Below are 25703 nucleotides of genomic sequence, written 5' to 3' on the forward strand. Positions count from 1 at the left end.
GACTGTTCAGATGAACACTCCCGTATTCTGTCCATAAGAAGCTCAATGGCTTGCTGCATGGTTTTTTCACGGCGGTCAAGCTCTAGGTCGAGGGCCGAAACTAAACGGTAAATTTGGTCTTTGTCTGTAGGGAATGCTTCCCTGAGAGCCTTCCATAGATACTGCGTATCGGCAAATGGTGCATATGGCAGCATGTTCACCTCAATCCAAAGACAAGGGAAGGCAAGGCCATTCCGGGGAAGATACTGGATACGCACGTGATGTTGGACGACCAGATCGGCTTGGTAGGCCTACCTCACCGCTGCGGAGTAAATCGATATCGTCGAGAAATACACTGAGGACTGCGCGACAGCATTCAATTTCTCCTCGGAACGCGTACTTCGCGTTTGAGAACACGCTTTTTGCTTTTCGGTTACGCCTGTAACTTGACAGATCAGAGCCAGCACCAGAGAATATCGCGCATCGCGCGCTGATTGGCCGAAGTGCACGGGCCATTTGCGTGTAATCATGGATCTTTGCAGTCTACCGAACGCTTTACTCTGGGGAGCAAGGACAAAATCCGTGGAATGGTGGACCATTCCTGAGGGAGCAGGACAGTAGGCCTAGGGCTCCGAAAGGAATAAAGGAATGCGAATAAACGACATATTCATATTCGCATTCCGCGAATATGAATATATGAATTTTTTATTCGCGCGAATAAAGGCCTTATTCATATTCGCATTCATATTATTCATATTGTGAAATTTCTCCGCATCAATACTTTGTCCGGTATAGCGGTTATCGTGTTACCGAAATGCGCTTAGAGGTCGATTTCACAATGCCATCACTTCATCAGCAACGCTGGACTGTGAATCTCCGTGGCCAGTATATTTTGAAAGGAACAACAAGCTTATGTAGATTTTAATTGGTTTGATCTGCCGTGGCTGATCTTTGTAAGATATGATACTCATCTGCAAGTGTCTGCCCATAGAGACTTGACAGCGGCCACGAAGGTCCGTGAAGATTATATATATCTCACAGCCCAATTTCGAATCAACCTGGGCAATGAAATGAATAGATCTACTCACTTCCCTGATTCTAGTTCAATGCATTCCAAATTTCGTCCATAAAGTGGCCCTGAAAAGTGGCACGTAAAAACGCGTTTGCCTCGCCATCCAGAGCCTTGAATGACCCTGGATGCATTTTGTTTACGTTCAAAACCAGCGATATCGCGTTGCAGAAAACAGAAAAGAGACCTATCAACTTCCCACGTCAAGGAGGGCATATAAAGCGCGAATATGAAGGGGCTTGTCAACAATCATCCTTTCCTCAAGCCCCCCTATCAGTTTCTAACCCCAGCCCAGATAACTCAAGGTATGTTATGCATCACCGCCGATACCACTTTCATATACTGACATCGGGAAATAGTAGCATGGCATCTACACCCAATCCCTCTATGCGGAGGACGCGCGGTCTTCCACGCCGGGACTATAATGCTCTACACAATGGCCTCGTTTCTTCACCTTCAGAGCAATCTGAGGAATCGCCCTGCGAAAACGGACGCCCTTACTCTCCTGAGCCCTCCCTATCTAGGGAAACTGAAGAGACACCTCAGTCAACGCGGTCTTACTCTTTGCCTAGCTCCTCGCCCTCCCCGTTTGATTCTGCATTTTCGGAGAGCAGGTGCCATGCGAGTAGTCTACACCCGTATAAAAGACGAAAGATCAAGGCGTATTCTAGTTGGACCATTGAGCACTTTTGGACAACAGAACTGGATAGCACCTGGAGTCGGCAGGGCGGTCCACCGAAAAAAGACCGGCTGCTGATTTGCAAGCATTGCAGCTGGTCCTCCAGAGATTCGGCGCGCTATGGTTCCACTTCGAATTTGTTGGTGCATCTCCAGACCAAGCATCGTATCAAGTCTGGTGCCGAATCTACTTTCTTGCCCGCGGTCGAAGGAAGCCTCGACCGGTTCTTAGAGTCGCCGAGGAAGAAGGCTAGCGTTGAAGAAATGCTAGTCCAATGGGTCATTCAAACAAGACAGCCTTTTACAGTGGTGGAGCATCCGGCTTTTAGGGCACTCATCGAAGCAACAGGGGCTACTTTGCCTATCAAAACCGCTGATACTCTCTTTAACCGAATCAAGGAGGAATTCCGCTCGGGCAGGGCTTTCGTGAAAGATGAACTTGCCAGCAGCAGCCGGACACTCGCATTATCCCTTGACGTGTGGACGTCAGAAAATCATATTGCGATCATGGGTATCATCGGTCATTGGATATCCCCTGAGTTTGAAAAGCGAGAAGAGCTACTCGAGTTCACCGAAATTAACGGACCGCATTCTGGAGAGAACCTAGCGGAAGTTGTGCTAAAGATGCTCGACGAACTAGACCTCGCGCCTAAGCTGCTGACCATCACGGGCGACAATGCAGGCAATAACGGGACGCTCTGCGATAGTCTGCATGACCAGCTCCTCAAGAAATATGATAATGACGATGACCGCTTTCGTATCAGGCCTCTGATGCGGTTCCGTGGACGACAGAGCTTTATTCCTTGCCTTGCCCATGTCCTCAATCTGATTTGCAAAGATGTATTAGCTTCTTTAAAGGCTGGTTCAGCTCGAGAAGCGAAGGCAATACTGGACGACATGGCCGTTCGTACTAGCCCAGCATTCAACTCCCTTCACAGCACGAAAGGAGCAATTATGAAAATCCGATTGCTGACGCTGTGGATCGCCCGTAGCCCACAGCGCCGCCAAGATTGGAAAGAGGTATCACCGAGCAAAAAGGTCAGTTATGACGTTGACACCCGATGGAACTCGACATATCTCATGATTCAAGATGCCCTTCGGCTACAAACTGAACTGGGGCAGTTTGTGCGGATACATCCAGAAGTCCAGGCCCTCCAGCTCAACGATGACGAATGGTCGACACTTCAGCAAGTGGCCAAGATTCTAAAGCCGTTCTGGGACCACACAAACTCGGTTTCAAAGGCATGCCCAACAATTGTGGAAAGCCTACCGATTTACTGGAGCTTGGACGACTTGTTAAATGACGTTCGAAATGCGGAGGGAGATTTTGAAGACGTGAACATTGAAATTCGCGATGCGGTGGAAAGAGGGATTCGGAAGATGAACAAGTTCGCTAGAAAAATGGACGACAATCTTCTTTACTATGTGGCTTCTGTGCTAGATCCGCGCATCAAGTCGTCTTTGATTGTTTCTCAAATGAGCGAGCAGGATTCGGGGCTTATTGTCTCTCAGGTGCGGGAATTCCTAAAAAAAGAATACCCTCAAGAGCCATTCATGTCGCGGGAAGTTGACCATCCACGACCACCGGGGATGTCAGAAACAATGTGGAGGACTTTGCGCAAAGTCCAACCATCCAAAGAGGCCTCTCTGTCGGATATTGATAAGTATTTGGATTCCCCACCGGTCAACTGGTCACACCATATGATCAGTGACGCAGACGCAGAATGGGTTCTGAAGTGGTGGAAGGCTAACGCATTTAATTTCCCACTGATGGCCAAAGCGGCTCGCGATTATCTATCCATTCCTTCCGCAGAGGTTGGGATTGAACGCGAGTTCAGCAACGCTAGAGATGTCTTGGGCCTCCGAAGACACTGTCTAAACGCGGAGACTATGCGGTGGTTGATGTTATTGAAAGGGCAGTATCAGACATGACTTTAGAGGGTGGTGTATGTATGTAAACTCAATGATTGAGAGCTAAAGTCTCGTATGTACATTGTTACAGACCTGAGTATATGAGCTTCGCTGATGTATTGGCATGTAATGAAATGAAAGGTTATGTATAGTATCTTATTATATGAATAAATATGAATTATTCATATATTCATGAATATTGCGAATATGAATAAAGGGCTTATTCATATTCATATTATTCAATTCATATTATTCATATTCACAAATATTCATGAATATTCACGAATAATCATATTCCTTTCGGAGCCCTAAGTAGGCCTATTCAAGCACCCCCCTGGGATAGGCACCACCTGGGGGTCTAGCTTCGCCTCGCGAATATAATGGGATCCGGGCCCTTGAATGAATAAACGTTGGCATGGAACGGACTGACTGTTGGCTTCGATGCGGCCCGGGATGGCTCGAATCTGGCGGCTTGTTGACACGCACCGCGGGCGACAGGAACACGCCAAATGGACGAATCAGGGGGGGGAAGAAAGGGAATGGGAGCCCATTCCATTTGTGACTAGGGTATAGAAAGCTACTTTGCTAAACAGGTTTGCCATTGAATTATAATCTGGGTGCTTCAACTGCTATGCTGAAGGCTGTAGCTTGGCGATATTACTCCATTTCCGCTCGTTCACTAGACATTAATTCGCTCAGTGGCCTGCCCGTTCCTGTCGATCCCTGATAATCCCTTGAAGATGGGGATTGAGAATCTATCGTATCTGTCTTCGAGGCACGCTGATATGTGGTTCCCTTAGGCTCGATTATAGGAAGCGGAGATGGTTCGTCACTGTTTTGATTCGTTGCAGGCGTCTCTTGAGTCTCCCTTTGACGAGACTTTCGACGCAACCAGAAGAACAACCCTATGGCACCAGCTGCTATCAAAACACTCAGTGGAACACCAAGCCCAATCCCAACTTTGGCCGGTGTTGATAGACCCTGGCTGGCCTGAGGAGTAGATGTCGTCGTTGGTGATGTATTCTCTGAACTGGCTGTGGAAGTGGGGGATGCGGAAGTGAGAGATGTGGAATTTGAAGTTGAAGTTGTTGGTCCCCCACTTGCTGTTGTGGAGGGAGATCCATTGGGGAAGTTGTAATAGGCCGGCGGTGGATCATCTGTATATCTCTTCGAAACCCCAAATTCTATACTTGAAACGTTGTTGCCATAAGACTCCCCTTCGGCAGTGAATGGCTGAAGTTTGAAGATACACCCTCTCTCCACGTAGTTTTGGCGGGTCGCTGTCCATACGTAGCTGTGGTTGTTGATTATTTGCTCTAAATATATAATCAGATCTATTCTAATCCAAGACCTCGATCATAAGCCACCTAGGCAAATAGAACTATGACTTTCTTACCTTGTAATGGATAGTCAACATCACTACAGGTTTCGTAAAGTGCAACCCGAGGCGCGATGACAGTCCAGGTTACATTCACCTGGTCTGCGACAATGAAAATATATTGATCTTCTGTTGGAAATGTGAAATTCCCCGCCATATCGTAGATGGGATTAAGAAATTAAGGTGTTTAGGTGACAAAACGTGGCTGGTTGGGGCCTTGACGAGGGTAGGGTAAAGACCATGGGGGAGGGGGGGATTTGGAACGCGAAGTTGGAAAAAAGGGGCGGAAATTATTTTGGGGCCATACGGGAATTAAATAACCCTTGTGCTTTGCAATGACCATCTTGATCCGCATGAGGCTAGGGAGTATCTAGGGAGTAACTAACTTGAATGGGGATAAGTTCAGTTGTGAACCCTGTCTGGTGCGACATGCTAATGCACGACTAAGAACCCCACGCAACGATATTGGGTAAAGGTTTGGAGCATGTGGTCACAGACGGTGTCGAATATCAATAGCCAATATGCCGAAGGATGCTTGCCGCAGAAGATCGCTTTCGGATCGATATATGGATACTGTTTAGTGTCCAATGCGACCAGAAATACAGATCTAGCCCCCACATAGTTCCATGCCGATTAGGTAAACAACTCTTCGCCCCCATTGCAGGGTTCTACGTGCTCTCGTAAATCCCACTATCACATGCGTTCTTACCCATTGCCCGCTTTCGAGTGGTTTGTTTCTTTCTGAGTTTAGTCCCTAAACCCTCCTCACTACCTTATCACCGGTGGGCGGCGGGCAAGGGTATTAGTCCGATTATTTCCTTAAAGGGGGCTTTCTTAGAGCTATAAGCTGCGGTGGGGAAGGCTCAAAATAAAACTTTCATGAAAGGGCCGATGGATGGCCGAGTTCCGTGTGTATCACCACTAGTCCAAACAGAGGTCGGGAAAAAACTTTTCTTCTCTGCCTGCTCCACTTTAGTGTTTTGGCCAGCTTGGTGATATTTCACCCCCACAGAATCAATGAATAAATCAATCGAGATGACACTCTAAAACCCCTCAAGATCAGGTGGATAGATGGATGGATGGCCCACGCACTGGAGTGTCCGGGAGCACGCATGACGGACCAATCATCAGGCGAGGAACCGCATTGAGCCCCTGAGTGGACTCAGACTAGGGTATAAGGCCAAGAAAGAAGCTCTTGGAGAAGACAGCAAGGGCAAATCGACAAAAAAAAAGTGTCTCGACACACCAGCTAACGGCTGTAGCTCGAGGTTGTGATACCGCTCCTGAATCTCGACCATCGACGAGTTCCATAGCACATGGACTACCCACTTTCCTGCCTTCGGCACAATCGCAAACTTGTTGCCGTCCCACATCTTATGTAAGTCCCGACGTAACAGAATAGTGTTGTCAGCGCATCGAGTATCGACACCTTGATCGGGATTGACTTGGTGCAGAACATGCTGTTGTGCTGCCACCAGTCGCTCTGCGCGGCGGGTATGATGTGCGCAGTTTCGTTCGGGAGGGTTGAGACGGTAATTCGACAGCTAACATCGCGGCGGGTGATTTCATGCATTGTTTCGTTCGCTAGTTGCAGTATATGACAGCTAGAAGTGTGGATAGTACTACCCACCTCAGTCGCTCAAAACAGATTATCGACTTTCATCGACGCCCTCGTCAAATGGCCCTGCAACATCGATATGGAGGAATTCCATTGCTTCCTGACCGGCTGTGCGGATTTTCACACAGGCGCCCATTGTTCCAACGCATCGACCTTGGGCCAGGATTTATGAGATCGAAGACGTCCAGGCATACGATAACCGATCTAGATGGTTCTTGCGAATATCCTATCTTCGACAGCCCTACGTCCGTTGGATATTTCTGGCATTGAAGCAACAATTAGGGGTTTGATATAACCGCCACAGTTGCTTGCTGCAAATTCCCTCTCCTTCACGGCAAAAATAACAACCCACGTCATGTTGCCAGGTGTAGCGAGTAAAGGTATCGATCGCTGTGACACATGCTACAAGACTATACGACCCACCGAAAACGATTGCGAATCAGCTGCGCTATGTCGCACTAGCCATGCGTTTATCAGTCCGTGCTTGGCGTATTGTACTGTCACCGATGTTATTTTATCAAAATGCTCTCTTTACCTTGGGTTTCTGGATTTTTTGCCTGGAAAAACAGGCCAGTATTGCTTCATAGCATGGAATAATATAGCGATCATTTACAGTTACGATCCTGGGGTGAGTGAGGCGGTGTCGAGGTGTGTCGGCCCGGATGCAGTCCGACTTGTAGGGGCACAAAGGCGGTCAGCGGTGTGGCCCCGTTCCTTCACCCTCGCCTCAAAGGCAACTTCTACATCGATCTCCACCGACAAACTGGACGACTTGCGACTATAGATATGATCTCTCCATCGATTCAACCATTATAGTCACACTGTCATCATGCCCACAACGATCCCGCTGGGAAGGGGTCAGCCCTTTAACACTAGAACTTCACTCTCCACGTCTAGCCCGCGACCGCCTGGTAGCGAATCTACAACCCGTGACTCCGATCTGTCCCTCTCCCATCTTCATGACCGCGTGAAGCAGCTCCAATCCACCGTCCTTACGAAGGAAGACTATGTCGACCGCCGGAACCGCGAGAATGAACACATCCGTCGTGAATTGGACACCCACCGTGCTACCTTCGACCGTATTGAACATAACGTCGCGGCACTGCGCTCAGATGTCGACCAGAAGTTCCATCAGCTGAAGTCGCGCCTGGAACACTCCGACCGTGTTCGCTTCAACTCTCTCGCCCACACCACACATGCTCCTATCAGCCCTGTCCCTGTCATCGCCGATGACGGTTCTCCTGTGTGGCCCAAATACTTCCCACGAACTGTTTGGAGGTTCTGGTGTCTCAAGAACAAAAGTCGAGGTGCGCCTTGATCAGTAAATCACGTCTCTTTTCCCCTTACTAACATTATGTTTAGTTCATCGTTTGGTTGAACTCGCGGAATTTTATCAACTGGGCGGTTACAAGGATTGGTCTCGGATACCGCAGACTGACATATCTCCCGACAGCGACTCAAGTGATTCCGGTGATGAATCCTCCGTTATAACTCGAGAAGAAGCCGTCCGTCGCTTCCCCGAAACTGCACATCGAGTACTCGCAGCCACTCTAGGCCTTGTGTACTACAACATTCGCAATGAGATGGGCGAAGACCCCAGTGCCATGCCTTCTCGTCCGCTGAAGCGTCAGCAAGAAGACGCTGTTTCCGCCAGCGCCGTTACCAAGACCGAAAAGCTTGTAAAGATGCCGCGCAGAACTAGTGTCTCCGACACTTACTTGGAGCGGTTGATCAAGGGTCCCTCTGTGGCCGAATCTCCGTCATCCGGTCCCAAGGAGTTTGACGAGTTGGGATGGAATCCATTTCCAGATGTCTCCGAGGACACGATGAGCAAGCTGCGATCAATTGACCTGCAGGACATTGGGACCGTCCTTCGTGCTTTAGAACGAGGTCGTCTCAGATTGAAGCCCAGTAATTCCGAGAGGGCGGGCATGTCTCCCGCTGAGTCCAAGGTCAGCAGCCATGGACTACCAGTCAAGTCAGTTCAAAAGTCCGATGTGCCTACTGAGCCACAAACTCCTACCCAGCCTTTTTCTGAGCCGTCTCGCAAGGATAAACCCGGTCCTGAGACTGCAAGCAGTTCCCATTCGGATAGCGCAACATCTTGATTGCAGTGACATGCACATTTGCTTCTCATTTATAATCCACCCTACACGTCGCCCTTCGGTTCCGTTTAATGTCCGTACAGCCGACATTTTTCACGGTATATGATTGGCTATATTTAAAGTATACGCATCTCTAGATGCATGGCGCTTCTTCTGAGGTGAACATCCGCGTTCTTCCAGCCCGTTTGGTGCCCTTGTACATCACACAGCATCGTACCCGCCATGTTAACATCACGGACAAAGAACCCGCCCCCCCCCCCCTGCACGTACATCGAGAAATACTTCCGGTGACGATCCTGTCCTCGGATCGTGGGGTCATCTTTTAAGGTCGAGGATCGCAGCCACAAGGGTCGAGCATTGACTTTATAGTCGGTAAGGCTGAAAGTGGGGCACATGGGAACTTGCGTTCTACGGACCGAATAGCCTTGCAGGGTGATAGATCGCTCTAAAGGAAAGACTGGCAGGACTGAAGGTTCAAGGTCTTGAAACGCGGTGGGTTTGGGTCTGTCCGGTTTAAACAATATGCAAGCGGGTGGTTTGGTGCACATTATATAGAGGTCGTTGATGTGGAAGAATTCGGCTAACAGAGAGGTGTCAGGCAACGTTCATGACTATTTATGGAAGACAAACGGGCCAGTCTTATTTATCACGATGCCTGCAGCAGTCCCCGCAGCACCATTGACCAGGCCGAGCAGGGTACAGATGTTAGTCTGTACGACTGCAAGGATATTTGGGGTCTACAGAAAGCGTCCCGGGAAGGGGATCTTAGTACCTTGGTCCGGCTGCTGGAGCAAGTCGGCTGCACGGAGCCGCAAATTGATTGGGCCAGGGGACTTGGTTCGCGAATGAAGCGCAGGAAATATATAGGCATTTTGGCATTGCGTGCGTGCGAATTTCTCTATCCGAACATGGTTTACCTGGTGTCGCAGAGAGTTCAACTTGACTATGGTGGTGGCATCTTGGAGTTGAGGCCTAGCCAGGGATGTGATGATTTTGCGGTTGAGGACCGTTCGATCGGCTTCAGTTAAAGTCCCTGCCCTCGCTCGTGATACAAAACCTCCCCCTTCTTCTAATAGCTCCTTGAAAGCCTCGTTGTCACCAACCTGTCCAAGAACAGAGGCAAGGTAACGTGCTACCAAGTTTCTCAAAGCATCGGTATTATTGCCATAATTTGGTGGCGTGTTTGAGTAAACGAAGCGAACAAATTCAATAATTCCAGTAACTCCTGTATGGTATAGCTTGAAGCTTCTCAGTGTGGTGTATGTAATACTCTGGATCAGGCCTACTTCCCTTTTGGGCCTAGTGCGATCCTCACAGCCTATCTGCGAGGCCTCACCTACTGTTTTCCTCTCTTCTCCACACTTAGTATCGCGTATCCAATGCACTTGTCTCTCGCAATAGGCCTCTATTACAGCGCCAGACTCATGCTCTAGCATCAAGAGGCCAGTGGTAAGTGCCCTCCGCACACCACGCGAACAGAACTTGACAGTGTGATATGTACAGATCTCTACCGCAGCGAGCAACCTCCCCACGACGCAGCTCAAGCAAATCCTGCGCTGAAATGTCGATATTGCTCTACCTGCATTAAAACTCTTAGATTTGTATCCATACCTACGGGAAAGTTATGTTGTGAAATCTGCGGAGCATATCCGTCTTGAGGATGTGCGGCGCCAGATATGCGAGTCAAACGAATCGCTGGAAGACGAGAAGGATAACCTCCTTCAGTGTTGCAACCGACAGGCGCTGGAGTTGGAGAATCAGAAACAGGCATGTAACGCATTCCATGGCAGTGTCATGTCGGCCTTGCAAATCATCGATCTACCTTACTATCATATCGTTAGACCCTGATGTACAGAGCGATGCACCTCGTGTCATTTTAAACATACCTTTGCCTTTGACGAAAGGACTTCATTTGAAAGTTTTATGAATGCTTACCCACATATGTGCTCCATGACGAGGGTCTACGGCCCCATCAACCGCCGCCTGTGATATGTTTCATGATAGCTTAATTGACTTCAATTGTTAGCATCTACTTAGCCAGGATAGGCCTTTCTATCATTCTATGCTTCCTCTTCTCAATCTAGCTGTGCCTTTGAGCTCTACTATACATACTATAGTCTATACCTAACACTTCGTGTGTAAGTTTGCATACAAGTTCCTAACTCTTCCTGGGTGGTTATTCCGGGAGAAATGCTGTATCCTCCTTCCGTAAGGCTCAATTTGTTTTGACAACACTAGACCAGGGTAAGGTACAGTTAGATTCGAAATTGCCTTCCATCTTTCACACAGAGAAACTATCTCGGACCCTAAGACTAGGCCGATACTAGAGGCGGCTATACCCTTTTGAGCGTTAATATGGAGCCTGACCTTTAGTTTTCTTTTACTGTGATTGGATCATCTGTCTTGGCAGAGGGTTCCAGAATACAAGTATGGGTAATTTTCGTGGAAGCCAATTTCGAATCTAAGTGTAACGAGGACCGTATACTGAGGTTGACGAGGCAAACAGAGGTGATTTGTTGAAGCCGAACGTATATAAAATCATTGTTGTGTGTGCCGAGCGGGCGCTAGCGGTGAACGGATGGCGGACCCACCCACGGGGCCTCCCGAGCCCCTTCCAACCAGGAACACGCGACGGTCGGCGGCGATCGACGCAGGAGAAAACTCTGAACCAAGGGACGCCCCTCGTACCAGGAGGCAAACACGCCTAGAAGAAGACAACAGCCATGTGACTTGGACTACTACAGAGCCGGAAAGCGCAGTGACCAGCAGTGGACGTGTGACAACCAAAGAGATTCGACAAATTATTGAACAACTGCAACACACCATTGACAAGCAAAGCGTGCTGATCCAGGCTACCAGAAACGAGCTTCGCGAAGTGAAACACAGCCAGAGCGAGCTACAGACCCAGAATGAGACGCTACGGGAAGAGATCCAAGCGCTGCGAACACAGGTCGAAAGCCTAAAGACACCGCCTTCGGGCCGATCGTGGGCGGCGGTTGCTGCAGACGTCAACAATTCGGACCCTCATGAGAACAGTCGACACAGAAAGAAAGAAAAGAACTGCGTCCGAATCAGCACTCGCCAGACATCAACCGACGCACTTGAATCAGAAGACAACGAAAACACCTTTGGACGATACCTACCTACCACGGAAGCGAACACCCACATCCGGAACGCACTATCAAACGACCCATCCACGCAAGATGTACAAGTCGCGGGAGTCGGCACCACTCGAACGGGATACATCATTCGATTTAAGGACTCGGAGTCGGCAGAGGCGGCCCGCTGCAACACTGAATGGCTAAGGGACCTAGGAAACGAGACCAGGCTGGTGAGACCACGGCACGGAGTAGTTGTGCATCACCTCCCTACCCACGGATTGGACCTCGAGAAGGATAAAGCAGGTGCTATCAAGAAACTCACAAACGAGAACGATCTCGCTGCTCGCGACTTCCGAATCGAAGATATCGCGTGGCTCAAGAAACGGGACAAGAACCTGGGGACGTTCGCCTCCATAGGCATTTGGTTTGATTCGGCAGAGGCCGCGGAATGGATGGTTGACAATGGACTGCTGATTGACCGGCGGTACATTGGGCGCATAGAGAGATACAAGGCTAAAGAAGGACGATGCTTCCGATGCCAACGGTTTGGCCACCAGGCGTGGTCCTGCAAAGAAAAGCAGCGCGGTGCGGACACTGCGGTGGCCCTCACGAACGATCAAGATGCCCACCCGGAGTCAGAGCACGGTGCTTAGAATGTAGTGGTGAACACCCAACCGGGGATTCCCTGTGCCCAACGCCAACCGGCCCTCTCGCCCCGCAATGTTAGGGAAACCTCTCCGAATCCTACAATTGAACATCATGAAATCGAGAGCGGGCATGGAGGCCCTCATAAACGACCACCAGAGCGAAAATCTAGACATCCTCCTAATTCAGGAACCACCAATCACTGCATATCGAACACATGTGAACCACAGCGCATGGCGACTATACAAACCAACAATCGAAGACGGCTCAGCTCGACTGCGAAGCCTCATCTATGTGAACCGTAGGCTCTCAACGGCCTCTCACCAACAAGTGCAATGCGACCACCCAGACCTAACAGCAATTAAGATCTGGACGGCCGAACTCCAGATCCTGGTCTTTTCGGTCTATATCCCACCCGTACCGATGCACAATCCCGACGGAACATCGGCAGAGACGACTCTATCCGCGATCCACCACACGATTCAGGAAAATACTCAAAACAACAGAAGGCCCACCTGTCTTATCCTATCTGGAGATTTCAACCGCCATCATCCGGCATGGGGGAACAACAACATCCAACCCCGCTTCGTTGAGGAAGCCGGCGAACTGATCAATTTCTTCCACGAACATGGTCTGCAGGGATGTCTCCCTCGAGGAGTCTCAACCTACTGGTCGCTGAGCCACCCGGGAAGAAGGTCCACGATTGACCAGACAGTGACGGATAAATCTGAGTTACTGCTCAAGTGTCATCTTTACCACGATAACTACGGCTCGGACCACCGGGCCACATACTCAGAGTGGAGCCTCCAGATACATCGCAACAACAATAAACCTCCAAGAAAGGCCTACGACCGCGCAGACTGGGGGAAAATTGGGAACGAGGTCATAAGTCTCATGGGGAAACAGACCGAGATGCACTCAACCCACGCACTCGATATGGCCGTGGAAAACCTCACTAAGACCACTGCGATCGCTGTCGACAGACACACGCCCGATCAGCGACCCTCCCCTTACGCTAAACGATGGTTCACGGCCGATCTCAAGGAGCAACAGAACAAAGTAAACCGCTTGCGACGCAGATGGCAGGCGAGATGTGCGGAAGCAGGACGAAACGATCCCCACAGCATGGCACTTTTCCAGGACATGCGCCAGTCGCGGCGGGCGTGGACCCGGACGATCGAAGAAGCAAAAGCATCACACTGGAAACAATTCCTTGATGAGGCCGGCGAAGGGAAGTTATGGAAGGCCGCGTCGTACATGAAACCACGGGAGGCGTGGGGTTGCGTCCCAACGCTCCGGGTCGGCGACAGGGAGGTGGCTGATAATCCAGAAAAGGCGCAAGCTTTCATGGACGCATTCTTCCCGTCGATGGCGCCCGCCGAAGACGAACAGCTGCCTAGACCCCCAGCCGAAATCCCATGGCAACCGATCTCAGAGATCGAGATCTACCGATCGCTCAGTACTGCAAAACCATCAACAGCGCCAGGTGAAGACGGTCTTCCCATGTTAGTCTGGAAACGTCTCTGGGATTACCTCGGGAGCATCATTACCAAGATTTTCACGGTGTCGATCGAACTAGGATATCACCCCCAGGGGTGGAGATGCGCCCAGATCGTAGTTCTGCGGAAACCAGGAAAGCCAGACTACTCGCAACCAGGAGCCTACCGCCCCATCTCGCTCCTCAACACGCTTGGAAAGTTATTGGAAGCAGTGGTCGCCCGACGGTTGTCCTTCTACGCGGAGCAGTACGGGCTACTACCGGACACTCAGTTTGGAGGCCGACCAGGACGCACCACCGAGCAAGCCCTTCTAGTACTTGCCAACGCAATCGACAAAGCGTGGTACAAACAAAAAGTGGTGACGCTAGTCGCCTTCGACCTAAAAGGGGCGTTCAACGGAGTCAACCAGACAAGCCTGGACGCTCGTCTCCAATCCAAGGGCATCCCTTTGGTTGCCCGACGATGGATCGCGAGCTTTATGAGCGGACGCCAAGCCAGTATCCGGTTCGATGACTACCAGACCGAGGTAGCACCGCTAGACAATGCCGGGCTGGCGCAGGGCTCTCCACTCTCGCCCATTCTGTTCACGCTCTTCAATAATGATCTGGTGGACCAGCCCGTAGATTCCAAAGGCGGAGCTTCGGCCTTCATCGACGACTATTTTCGCTGGCGAGTTGGCTGGAGTGCAGAGGAGAACCTAGCCAGAATCCAGTTTGAAGACATACCACGCATCGAAGCATGGGCCCGGAGGACCGGATCCTGCTTCGCGGCCGAGAAAACTGAACTTATCCACATCACTCGCAAGAGAAAGGAACAGTGCCAAGGGGAACTGATCATGAATGGCAAAGCAGTCAAACCATCCACAACGGCCAAACTACTGGGAATTATCTTCGACCATGAGCTACGATGGAAACCACACGTACAGCAGGCGGTCAAACGAGCTACAAAGGTCAACCTCGCTCTTGGTGGACTACGGCATTTACGCCCAGAGCAGATGCGTCAGCTCTACGAAGCGTGTGTCGCACCGGTCATTGACTATGCGTCTACCGTCTGGCATGACCCACTCCGAGATAAGACGCATCTTCGGCACTTACGCACCGTACAGCGGACTGCGCTCATCCGCGTTCTATCGGCATTTCGAACGGTGGCCACAGCTGCGCTGGATGTAGAAGCACACGTCCGGCCAATCCATCTTCGACTACGCTTCCGTGCACAGAATACCATTACAAGACTCCACACCCTGCCCCAAAAACATCCTATCTGGAGCACCCTTCTTCGGGCCCAGAGAAGGCGGGACAATATTGGATCATACGCCAGGTTCCCTCTAGCAGAGGCGTTGAAAACAATGAACTTGGAGAGACTGAGAGAAATCGAGATGATTGACCCGACCCCGCTCCCTCCATGGAGACCGGAGGGGTTCGCCAGAATCGAAATAGAACCTGATCGAGAGGTCGCAATAGAGAAAGCGGAAACGGTACGATCCATCTCGGACGTGATGGTCTACTCAGACGCCTCGGGGCGACAAGGTCATCTGGGAGCTGCAGCCGTCGCGATCGACGAGAGGCAGCAGACAACTGACAGGATACAAATACAGGTGGGCAGTATGGACCGCTGGTCGGTCCATGCGGCAGAGCTCATTGGGATTCTATACGCTATCAATATCATCAATCAAGTCGCGGTTCGACGTTGGACAGCATCGCACGCGCGGGTGAGATCCGCCACGATCTTCAGCGACAGTATGTCGGCACTGCAAGCTATTCGAAGACCGGGAACAAGTCGGGACAGCAGATCATCCACGCCATCCTACGAGCAGCCGAAACCACCAAGAACCATGGTACAATGATTCGACTACAATGGATCCCCGGTCACTGCGAAATACCGGGGAACGAGATCGCCGATCAGCTTGCTAAAGAAGCCGCCATCCCGGGCAAGACACACCCGTTCAGTCCCTTGATATCACGCGAGAGAGCACATATCAGGCAAGTTATTCAGGACCAATGGGCAGAGGAATGGAAAGGGTCGAAGACTGGCAGCCACCTGCGCCGGATTGACAACACCTTGCCAGCCAAGTACACACGTGGCCTCTACGGTTCCCTCCCGAGGAACCGGGCTTATCTACTCACCCAATTGCGAACTGGCCACTGCTGGCTATCAACATATGCAAAGACGTTTCGCTTCCGCGACAATGACCTATGTGTCTGTGGCGAACGCGAGAGTGTAAGCCATGTTCTGCTAGACTGTCCAGAGCTGAGAGCACTTCGGCGAGAGCTCCGAGAAAAGGTCGGCGAGGCGTTCAACAGCATTTCAACCCTACTAGGAGGGTCTGGAGGAGAGGAGAGAGGTAAGGTTAGCCATGCTTCGAAGGCGAAGACGGTGGAAGCCGTCTTGGACTTCGCTGAAGCATCACAACGGTTTCAAAGCCGAGCACCATGAAGACAACATGAGAACGAAGGGCTAGGGAGCCACGAAAGGCTTCGGCGAGGCATTAAGGTCGCTTAGGAAATTAGACACGGCAATTACGAAGAGACACATGTATATAGTTGTTGAATCCTGCATATCGTTCGCGAGGGGTCGGGGTAAATGAAATCATCCATCCATCCATCCAAGTGTAACGAGACAGAGGTATACAGTGTGATGAAAAAAAGCAAGGCAGGTTTAGCCGAGTGGCAACGTCAACCCTGCAGGGATGTTCAGGGCGTTCAAATGTCGGGCTGAAGGGACTGAAGGCTAAAGCGGTAAAGGATTGCCAATGTATAAAAAGCAAAAATGGGTGAACAAAAACATACAACAGCAGGGATTCACATGGGGTCACCCACCATACTACTAACCTGCCGGCGTGTGGCTTAAACGCGGCCAGTAGTCGGGTGGGTGTCGCCCGGGTGAGAAGTGGGTGAGCGCCGCTTTATGGTCGCGCGACTGGGGGTGACGAGGTTGAGTGCGCTATAGACAGGGTGATAACCTAAGTGGAAATCACCCGCCATCACCCGACTGCCGCACTGACATTTCCAGCTGAGCGGCAGTTGAATGCCATTGGATCGTAGCGTTCGTTCTGGAACAACTACTTTCTTGGCACCTGCACACAGCCTCGATTGCCATGGTACCCCAAATAAGTCGATGTACGGAGTAGAGATACCCGAAGGGTTGGGCTGCAATCTAGGGACCGATCCGCCCCCAATCTGCTTTCCAACTAGAAGGGTCTCCACCAGTTCCGCGGCTAAGGGCGTATGGTTAAAAACCTTGGAAAATATATCCTTCCCTTGAGGCTTATCTCAACATCAAAGTGGATCAACTTTGTGAGCTTACCAACTCGTATCATACATCCAGATGGTGGAGGGATCATGATGTTCGATAAAACGACAAGGAAAAACTCCGTGGGGTCCAAAATGCGCACCTCCTCTGTCTATCCCAGCCTCCTAAGACTGGCACCTCGGCGGGGTTGCGATCCGGTGCTTGTCCCCTGCTCCGTAGCGTAATTTACAGTACCACGAGTGGGGTGCCTATTGTGGTTCGTTGATCTGAATTTGTTGAAAAAAGCAAATATAAGCCTCCTCAAACAGGTTAACAGGGCAATAGGGCATTGGCCTTCAGCCCCAGAAACAGGCCCAGTGTCCAGTTCGGTCTAGGCGCTGCAAGCCCCCGACCTAGCATTAGCCGCATACATCTAACTAAAAAACTATACGCCCATGTTTCTATCCTGTACTTATGTTTTCCGTATTAAAGAGCGGGCGGCCCTGCAATCCACGCGTGCGATTGTGATTTGTTTCTGATATTCCGTGATGGAGATAATCCAAATGACTTCTCATGCCGATAATGAGCAAGACAGGCAAGACTCAAGGGTGGAATTGCTCTCAGAAAAACAAAAAGCACCAGGTCGATTTTCCTGGAGCTCCATCACTCTCGATACATGGATTCTTGAAGGGGCATCGCTGGGATTCAGTATAGCTTGCCTTATGTCCATATACGGTATCCTCTTCGCATATAACGGTAAACCGAGGCCAGAATTTCCCTACAATGTCTCCTTGAACGCCATCGTTTCTGTGCTGGCAACCGCTTGCAAGTCTTCATTAATATTCGTGGTGGGAGCGGGGCTCAGCCAGTTGAAATGGGTGTGGTTTCAAAACCGTCGAAAGTTGTCTTCCATTCAAGGTGAGCAATGCATCCTCTCCGTTGATCCACTTGAAATGCCCAAAAGTTCTTTGCACACCACATCACTCTTCACGGACATGCCAATCTGGGTGAACCCTCCACACAAGGTCCTTACATTCTCTAATTTTTGAATCAGCCTTCGAGGATGCCAGCCGTGGGCCAATGGGCTCGATATCCTTTTTATTCCGACACCAGGGCCAGTCGATAGCCTCGCTCGGTGCCACGATCCTGATATTGATGTTGGCATTTGAACCCTTCGTGCAACAGATCCTGAGCTATCCCACTGAACGGATCCGAACAGCGACCGAGACGCCTGCAGCGGCTGCGCCACAAGTACAATACTATAATATATGGTTGGCAGGAAATACCCTGACCAGCGCATACTATAAGGGAATATGGACCAAAGACTTCAACATCGAGCCTACCTGTCCATCAGGTGACTGCACCTGGCCAAGTTATAAATCCCTTGGCTTTTGTAGTCAATGCTCGGATGTCACATCTACTGCGACGCTGAACTGTGCTATGCCGCCTTCCAGCCATAAAGCGATGCAGAATGCTACATTGAACGGGACATGTGAAGTTGTGCTTCCTCAGGGCAGACCCTCTGGGACAAGGGTAGAGGCAACAATCAGAAATGGAACCCCCGATTGGATAGAATGGAGCATGGAAGCAGTGTGGGAGGTGGAAAACTTTCCTGTTCTGGACGGTTCAGCTTATTCTGGAGTCGAAAATCCTCTAGTTGTCATGGCTCAGTCCACATTGGGTTTTGACAATACCCGCATCACAAATTTGTCAGACCCAACGGAAGGGATTTTCATCAAGAAAGTCACACAATGTGCCTTCAACTTTTGTGTCAACGAATACAATGTCCATGTCACCAACGGCACAGCCGTCCTTAAGAAATCATCGCCTGACTTCGGCAAGACGGAAAATTTGACCGGTCCAGAAATCAACGGGAAGTCCTCACTCCTTTGCTGGGCGCCTAGTCAAATACCGAACGATGCAGAACGCCACTATGATATTGTATATCAAAAGGATGTGGTGCCACTGCCGGTAGGCCCGGAATTCACATACTGCGATCTTGAGAAATATGGGAATTATGTCTTCACTGGGTACCTATTGGCTGGATCGACTGTCAATACTTGTAGTCGCTTGAAGTCCGGGTGGGAATATGGCCAACAGGTGGGGGCGCTGGATATGATCGATCAAATTCTGGCCCTTGGGCTAGACGTAACAGGGTCGCGGGTTGCGGACTCGATGACCAAGACCCTTTTGCAGAACTTGAATATCACTATCCCAGGATCGATTTACGCCAACCAAGTGATGGTCAGGGTTCAGTGGGCATGGATAGTTCTTCCAACATTGCTGGTCATATTAGGGAACGTGTTTCTGGTTTGGACTACATGTACCAGCAGAAAGAAGATCATTTGGAAGTCATCTGTACTGGCTTTCCTCTTCCATGGCTTGGGGGATCAGAGAGAACGGGATGATTGTATGACTAGTAGTGGGATGGAGAAACTGGCGGGGGCTATACATGTCCAGTTACATCCTTCTCAGGATGATGCACGTGTGATGCTACGTGAAAATTAGTCTCAATCGATTTAGCTTCAATCAATTTATTATGTCTAGTGTTTGTCTCGCCATACATATTTGACAGTTATTAGAAGTAGAATTTGCTGATAGCACTAGGATACGACGGAATAGCCTAGTGATCGTGGATAAGAAAATGGATGGGGATGGATGAAGCTATCTGCTGCCTAAGCCTACATACATATGTGCTGCTGTACGGTATGACTACCTCATGGGGAAGGAACCACCTTCTCCAGCAGAATTCACTCTGATTCGTTTAGATTAAATCATAATGCTTCTAATCGCCCTTTGAATAATGTTCAATGCACGAATAATGTATTGGAATCGAAGAGACGTATGGCAAGAGAGTAGTATTTGAAGTTTAAGCCTAGGGATTGGAGAAACTCAACATGTCCCCGATATGCCGTTTTCGGAGGACTAAAGACACCTCCATCACACCCCAGTCTCCAGAATTCTCACCCATATCACCCGCACTCCCCTAACACAAACCTGATACTAATTTAAGATCGGGGCTCTTTAGTTACTGGCCGCATTGTCTGCAGAAGGTATTCTCTGAAGCCACTGGTCGATATTTCGAGCCTTGGTATTTGTGAACGCTGGGAATCTCTTCCTGGCACCCCCAAGCCGTCGAATACGTTTCTGACGTTTTGGAACTGAGCGCTGCCTAGATACCTTAGCACGATTGAGACGGCGTTTTCGAAGAATATGATATTTCTTCCCCCGTAGTGATTCGACTGTTCGGCTAGTCCCATACTGCTGATTATAAGCGGCAGCACGAGCGTCCCAAGACAGAGATGTGCTAAAAATGACGTTGGTCCTATTTCCTCAATCTGGTTCCTAGTACTGTCGGCATAGCGATCGCTATTCCCTCCAATGCCATTCGAACATTCACTTATTTCTAGCTGCTCGACGGGGAGACATATGACTCATAATTATGTGCTAACTACCGAGTTCCGGCTACCATGCCTCTTCACTCTTAGTGACCAGTAGGCTGTGCCCTAGAGGACCCACTAAATCGACTTTTGTCAAATATACCGAACAGCTGTCGGCAACGCATGGTAAGATGAAAGCTACCAAAGCCCAGCTATCTATTTCAATCAACGAAACGACCTGGTAGCAGCCCATGGTGTTCCACTTCGAAGCCAGGCAAGCCCGAAACGGCGCGTCAGGCGACCTCCAGCGGCCTGGCTGCCAATTTCAGATCACAATTTAAACCCGATTTAAATTTGAGAACATATATAATGACCAAGAATTTCAAACCAGTACAGTCATTCTCGAAATCGCCTTGACCAATACACTCTCCATAACTCTTTTCCGGCCCCACCGCCAAGACCTTAGCGCAGATCATTTATTGAGCGGGCTGCTTTAAATTGAGGGGAGCAGTAAGATCGACTTGGTAAGTTACAGTATCAAGCTACGTAATATTACACCATACGTACCAAAACCCCACGGAATTCCATAGATCCCCGAAGCTTTGCTGGGCTCACAATTGCGACCACTATTCAGCAATGCCAGAGCTGCACTAACCTCTTCTACTATCCTTTCAATAAAAACTTGAAAGCACAAAATATAAATTAGTTGGTATAATTGGTGCAAGTTCAGACGTGAAATTGCTTTTTGCCTTGGTCGTAGGGAAATTATGTACTGAACCCACGGCTATTGTAAGAATAATTAGGGGAAAGTCTATAATTTATATGGGAAGGTTCAGACACTACTTTACATCTGAAATGCATAAGGTATCTAATTTGTCTACAAGTCGCCGGGACCTACTGTGATCCGGACCAAAGACCCTCTCGTAACCTGTCAGTGCTCGCTGATACATGTCCTCTGCCTCTCTCAGCTTCCCCTGACTTTTGTAGAGATTCCCAAGGTTGTTGATTGTATTGAAAGTCGGTAGGTTTGTGTTATGATCGGGACCGAGAGCTTTCTCGTAGCCTGCCAGTGCTCGCTGGTACATGTCCTCTGCCTCTTTCAGCTTCCCCTGATAAGAGTAGAGAAGACCAAGATTGTTGATTGTATTGAGAGTCGGTAGGTGTGTTTTATGATCGGGACCGAGGGCTTTCTCGTAGCCTGTCAGTGCTCGCTGGTACATGTCCTCTGCGTCTTTCAGCTTCCCCTGATAAGAGTAGAGAAGACCAAGGTTGTTGACTGTACCAAGAGTGGACGTATGATCAGGACCGAGGGCCTTCTCGTAGCCTGACAGTGCTCTCTGGTACATGTCATCTGCTTCTTTTAGCTTCCCCTGATCTTTGTAGAGACCCCCAAGGTTGTTGACTGTATCAAGAGTGGACGTATGATCAGGACCGAGGGCCTTCTCGTAGCCTGACAGTGCTCGCTGGTACATGTCCTCTGCGTCTCTCAGCTTCCCCTGAAGAAAGTAAAGACCCCCAAGGTTGTTGACTGTAGTGAGAGTGGACGTATGATCAGGACCGAGGGCCGTCTCCTTGCCTGACAGTGCTCGCTGGTATATTTCTTCTGCCTCTCTTAGCTTCGCCTGATCTTTGTATAGGTTTCCTAAACTATGAAATGCTTCCCACACCGCAATATCATGGCCTGGACAATCCCTACGACGTACACAGTTCGCATGTGGAATAAGCCGTTGCTGAAGCTCGGAATAGTTTCTTTCACTTGCACTAGGGACAATGCACCCAACAGATATCAGTGACAGTTCATTGAGCTGGATTGAATTCACGGTTTTGTCTGCGTTGGCGAGGTGAATGCACCAGTCTTGTACCACCGGGTGCAGGGCGTAACCCCCTTGTTCCTTAATCTCGAGTAGAGAGAACTCGATGAGAGCCTTGACACCAATTTTGAACGCGATTTTGCTTGATATGGTCCTTTCAAGCCAAGTTGGGAGATTTGAGCTCTGACAGCTACCTTTTATAAGTTCATACCAGATATCTCGGTTATCGAAACGAGCAAGTAACAGAAGCAGTTCTGCTGCATTCGTGTCTCGCTTCTGAATCTCACGATATGAGATCATCCATGTTTTCAGCATATTGCCTTGCTGGTACTGGCGCTCAGGGTTTGATTGCAGCTGTAGTTCGGACCAAGATACCCGGTAATACTCTAAGTACTCAGTAATGCTGGTTCCAGTTTCGCGCATAAACGCCCCAGCGATGACGATCGCCAATGGAAGTCCATCAAGACGGCTCGCAAGAGCAACGGTATCTAAACATATTAGTATCATGAATAAGATTTAAATATTGAGTTCCTTGATACCGCGATTGCTCTCAAGCTCCTTCGCTATATTCGTCATTGATAGACGGCTGCTTTGTAAGAGCAGTTGAATCGCATCCTTCAAGTCAAGCCTATTGATAGGAAATGACTTTCCCAGCTCTGTCAACCCTTGCAGTCGAGAGGTAATGAGAATAGAACCATGGTCGGCTCCAGGGAAGAGTTCAGCAATGTCATATGCATCACCAGTGGAGCTAGGGGAGTATTGGTCGATGTTGTCGAAAATGATCAGCCAGCGTGAGTTTCCCTCTATTGCTAGCCACCGTAACACATCTCTAGCTCGTTGTTCCACTTCCTCGTCATTTATCGCCCCGTCAACATGTGACTGCCCTGGTAATCGGGGCAAGACAGAGCTCAATGATTGCAAGAGTGTGCCTCGGTCCTTGCCACTCAGCCAGAAGATGGCTGTGAAATTGTGCTTGTGGTCTCGTGCGAAACGAATCGCGAGTTGTGTTTTTCCCATCCCCCCAAGCCCGTGAATAATTGCAACCTTTCTTGACTGGGAAACAGTGGGCTGTAAATACTGCCAGAGTCGGTCTAGTTCACCTTGCCGTCCCAGAAAACTTCCAATCACTGGCACAGCCGTCAGGTCTAATGGGACGTCAAAACGGTGGACTATGCATGTGAACGAGGATTTAGCAATCAATTTGAAATACTGAGGGAGTACTGTAGACATTCTCTTACCAGAGTCTGTAAGTGCGTCTCGTGCCGTTGGGGTACTATTGATCTGATCGATTGCAATCACCAAGAGAAGCTCTTTCGCGTAGGCTGCCGCCACTGCCGCCGCATATCCTTGCCATTCCTTATTCTTGTGTGAGTCGGCGTAGTCGCAGATGCCTCGAATGACCAGACACGGAAAGTCATTCATAAGTCCCGCCGCTTCCATCTCCACACAATATATACCCAAGTCCCGGGCTAGCTGATCTCGCCGCTTGCCGTCTTTCACCACTTGATTGGCAGATCCAATGAGCCCGTAATGGATAACTGGTTCTTGGTGCTCTCGTGGGGGCCGTGGACATAATTTGGTCCGATCACAACTCAAACACGTATCGGATGCGATATGATCATATTCTGCTTGGAATAGACAATCCTCTTGCGTCGGTCGTGTGAAATTCCTGGCCTTGTGTGGTGGCATTTTGGCTCGGATGGTGGAAACAATTTCAACAACGTGGCTATCCTCCGTGAAGTGATGTGCTCGGATGGTAGCGAGAGCGGTTAACAGAACCTGAGGGGATCGATTAAGCATCCCTATTCGCTTGAAATGGCCACCGCTTAACGCTTTCCCTAGATCGTACTGGATCACCCCTCCAAATGTGTCCGATGGCTGGCTCACTACGATATCCCCGAGTCGAATGTCCGCATTGCTGCTTGGCACCCCTCCGCCGATACCGACCATTAAGCCAATGCGAACGGCGTGAAAACTGGACATCAACTGCATCGCAACAGTTGTGGCTGATATATTGCCGCATGCGCCAATCGGTAAACTAGCAATAACGACATTGTGCTCCCCGATGCTTCCAAGGATATATGTATTTTGATCCATCGGCAGGCGAGGTAAAGGCGGGTGTATTTGGTCCAACATCAGCCTCGCAGCTGCTGTCTCCACAGGCAACGCACATATCCATCCGACCGTGTAATCATCGCGGGATAGGGGGGTTCCTAGCTTCCATAATGGGCTATTTTACTATCGAATTGTTGCCTTGAAAGGTTTAGCTGGCTGACTCGTGGGGAACATGTTCGAAACAAAACAAAGTTTTCCGAAGCGCAGGTCGTGGAAATGATGTCGAAGTTCGTCAGGAGGCGGGGTTGTGGTGAGGCTGCATCCGTGCCCAGAGCCATCTGTCGTACTTGATTGTACCGTAGAAGGACCGGTACTACTGTACCCATGGCTCTCAGTCCACCTACACCGTGGTATTGTGTCGTGCTGGCCTCAACCTCCCAAATTAAAACTTTCACGCCGGCCCGGTCCGCTCCTGGCTTCTACCAAGCCGGTTGTGCATTCGCATGCTGAATGTAGATGACCGAGGATGGGAGAGGCGACTGAAGAGTGCAGCGCATAGAATCCAATAGAATCATGTAGAATGTACTGGCGCAGGTGACGTCATAAAACTCAGTTTCACTGTTGGGCCGTATGCGCAGGGGCTGCCGCAAACTACATAACACATCGCCTGGAGTTTGTCCAGATAGTAGCACATTTTTTTAAACAACCACCCTGTTTGTATCAAGCAACATGGCACCAAATCTCAAACCCCCACAGTTCGAACTTATTCATCATATGATTCAGAGTAGCTCACTAACGACGTCTCAGATGGCCCATACCGCCAACTGCAGCAAACAATCCGTACTACGCATTCGCTCCAACCTCAAAGTATTCGGGAACGTTAGGGCGCCGCGAAATGGTGTTGGACGCCCGCGAAGTATCACGCCATCCATGCTCGAAGCCCTTTGCGAATATTTGATGGAGAAGCCGACTTTATATCAGGATGAGATGGCTCTCTTCCTATGGGACGAATTTGGGAAGCATGTGACAATTCAAAGTATCAGCAGAGCGCTTGCTTCGGTCGGATGGTCGAAGAAAGCAGCTCGGCAGATTGCAAAGGAACGAAATGCAGATTTGCGGGACTTCTATCTCCACAATCTATCGTCTTTCAAGTCGTACCAATTAGTCTTCGTGGATGAATCAGGTTTTGACAAAAGGGCGGGGTTTCGACGGACCGGTTGGTCCCCTCTCGGGGTTACACCAGTCC

The 25703-nt window shown here is 49.8% G+C and overlaps 5 protein-coding genes across 5 annotated transcripts; 3 read left to right on the forward strand and 2 right to left on the reverse strand.

Annotated features, from left to right (window-relative positions):
- Window positions 1-1435: 1435 nt before the first annotated feature.
- N7509_000430 (uncharacterized protein) lies at window positions 1436-3658 on the forward strand (the record flags this gene model as incomplete). Its single annotated transcript, XM_056625077.1, has 1 exon — window positions 1436-3658. The coding sequence occupies one exon, from the start codon at window positions 1436-1438 to the stop codon at window positions 3656-3658; it is 2223 nt and encodes a 740-aa protein (XP_056493659.1).
- Window positions 3659-4294: 636 nt separating this feature from the next.
- On the reverse strand, window positions 4295-5172 carry N7509_000431 (uncharacterized protein; the record flags this gene model as incomplete). The annotated part of the gene is made up of 2 exons (XM_056625078.1): window positions 4295-4953; window positions 5034-5172. The coding sequence occupies 2 exons, from the start codon at window positions 5170-5172 to the stop codon at window positions 4295-4297; spliced, it is 798 nt and encodes a 265-aa protein (XP_056493660.1).
- A 2290-nt stretch (window positions 5173-7462) lies between these two features.
- On the forward strand, window positions 7463-8741 carry N7509_000432 (uncharacterized protein; the record flags this gene model as incomplete). Its single annotated transcript, XM_056625079.1, has 2 exons — window positions 7463-7940; window positions 7996-8741. 2 exons carry the CDS (start codon window positions 7463-7465, stop codon window positions 8739-8741), a joined length of 1224 nt encoding a protein of 407 aa, XP_056493661.1.
- Window positions 8742-17774: 9033 nt separating this feature from the next.
- Window positions 17775-19719, forward strand: N7509_000433 (DUF3176 domain-containing protein; the record flags this gene model as incomplete). Its single annotated transcript, XM_056625080.1, has 2 exons — window positions 17775-18129; window positions 18266-19719. The coding sequence occupies 2 exons, from the start codon at window positions 17775-17777 to the stop codon at window positions 19717-19719; spliced, it is 1809 nt and encodes a 602-aa protein (XP_056493662.1).
- Window positions 19720-21430: 1711 nt separating this feature from the next.
- N7509_000434 (uncharacterized protein) lies at window positions 21431-24499 on the reverse strand (the record flags this gene model as incomplete). The annotated part of the gene is made up of 3 exons (XM_056625081.1): window positions 21431-22890; window positions 22942-23571; window positions 23641-24499. The coding sequence occupies 3 exons, from the start codon at window positions 24497-24499 to the stop codon at window positions 21431-21433; spliced, it is 2949 nt and encodes a 982-aa protein (XP_056493663.1).
- Window positions 24500-25703: the final 1204 nt, after the last annotated feature.

The sequence above is a fragment of the Penicillium cosmopolitanum genome (assembly GCF_028827165.1).
Source record: "Penicillium cosmopolitanum strain IBT 29677 chromosome Unknown utg000003l:1.0-3747932.0:1.0-3751027.0, whole genome shotgun sequence".
Lineage (NCBI taxonomy): Eukaryota > Fungi > Ascomycota > Eurotiomycetes > Eurotiales > Aspergillaceae > Penicillium > Penicillium cosmopolitanum.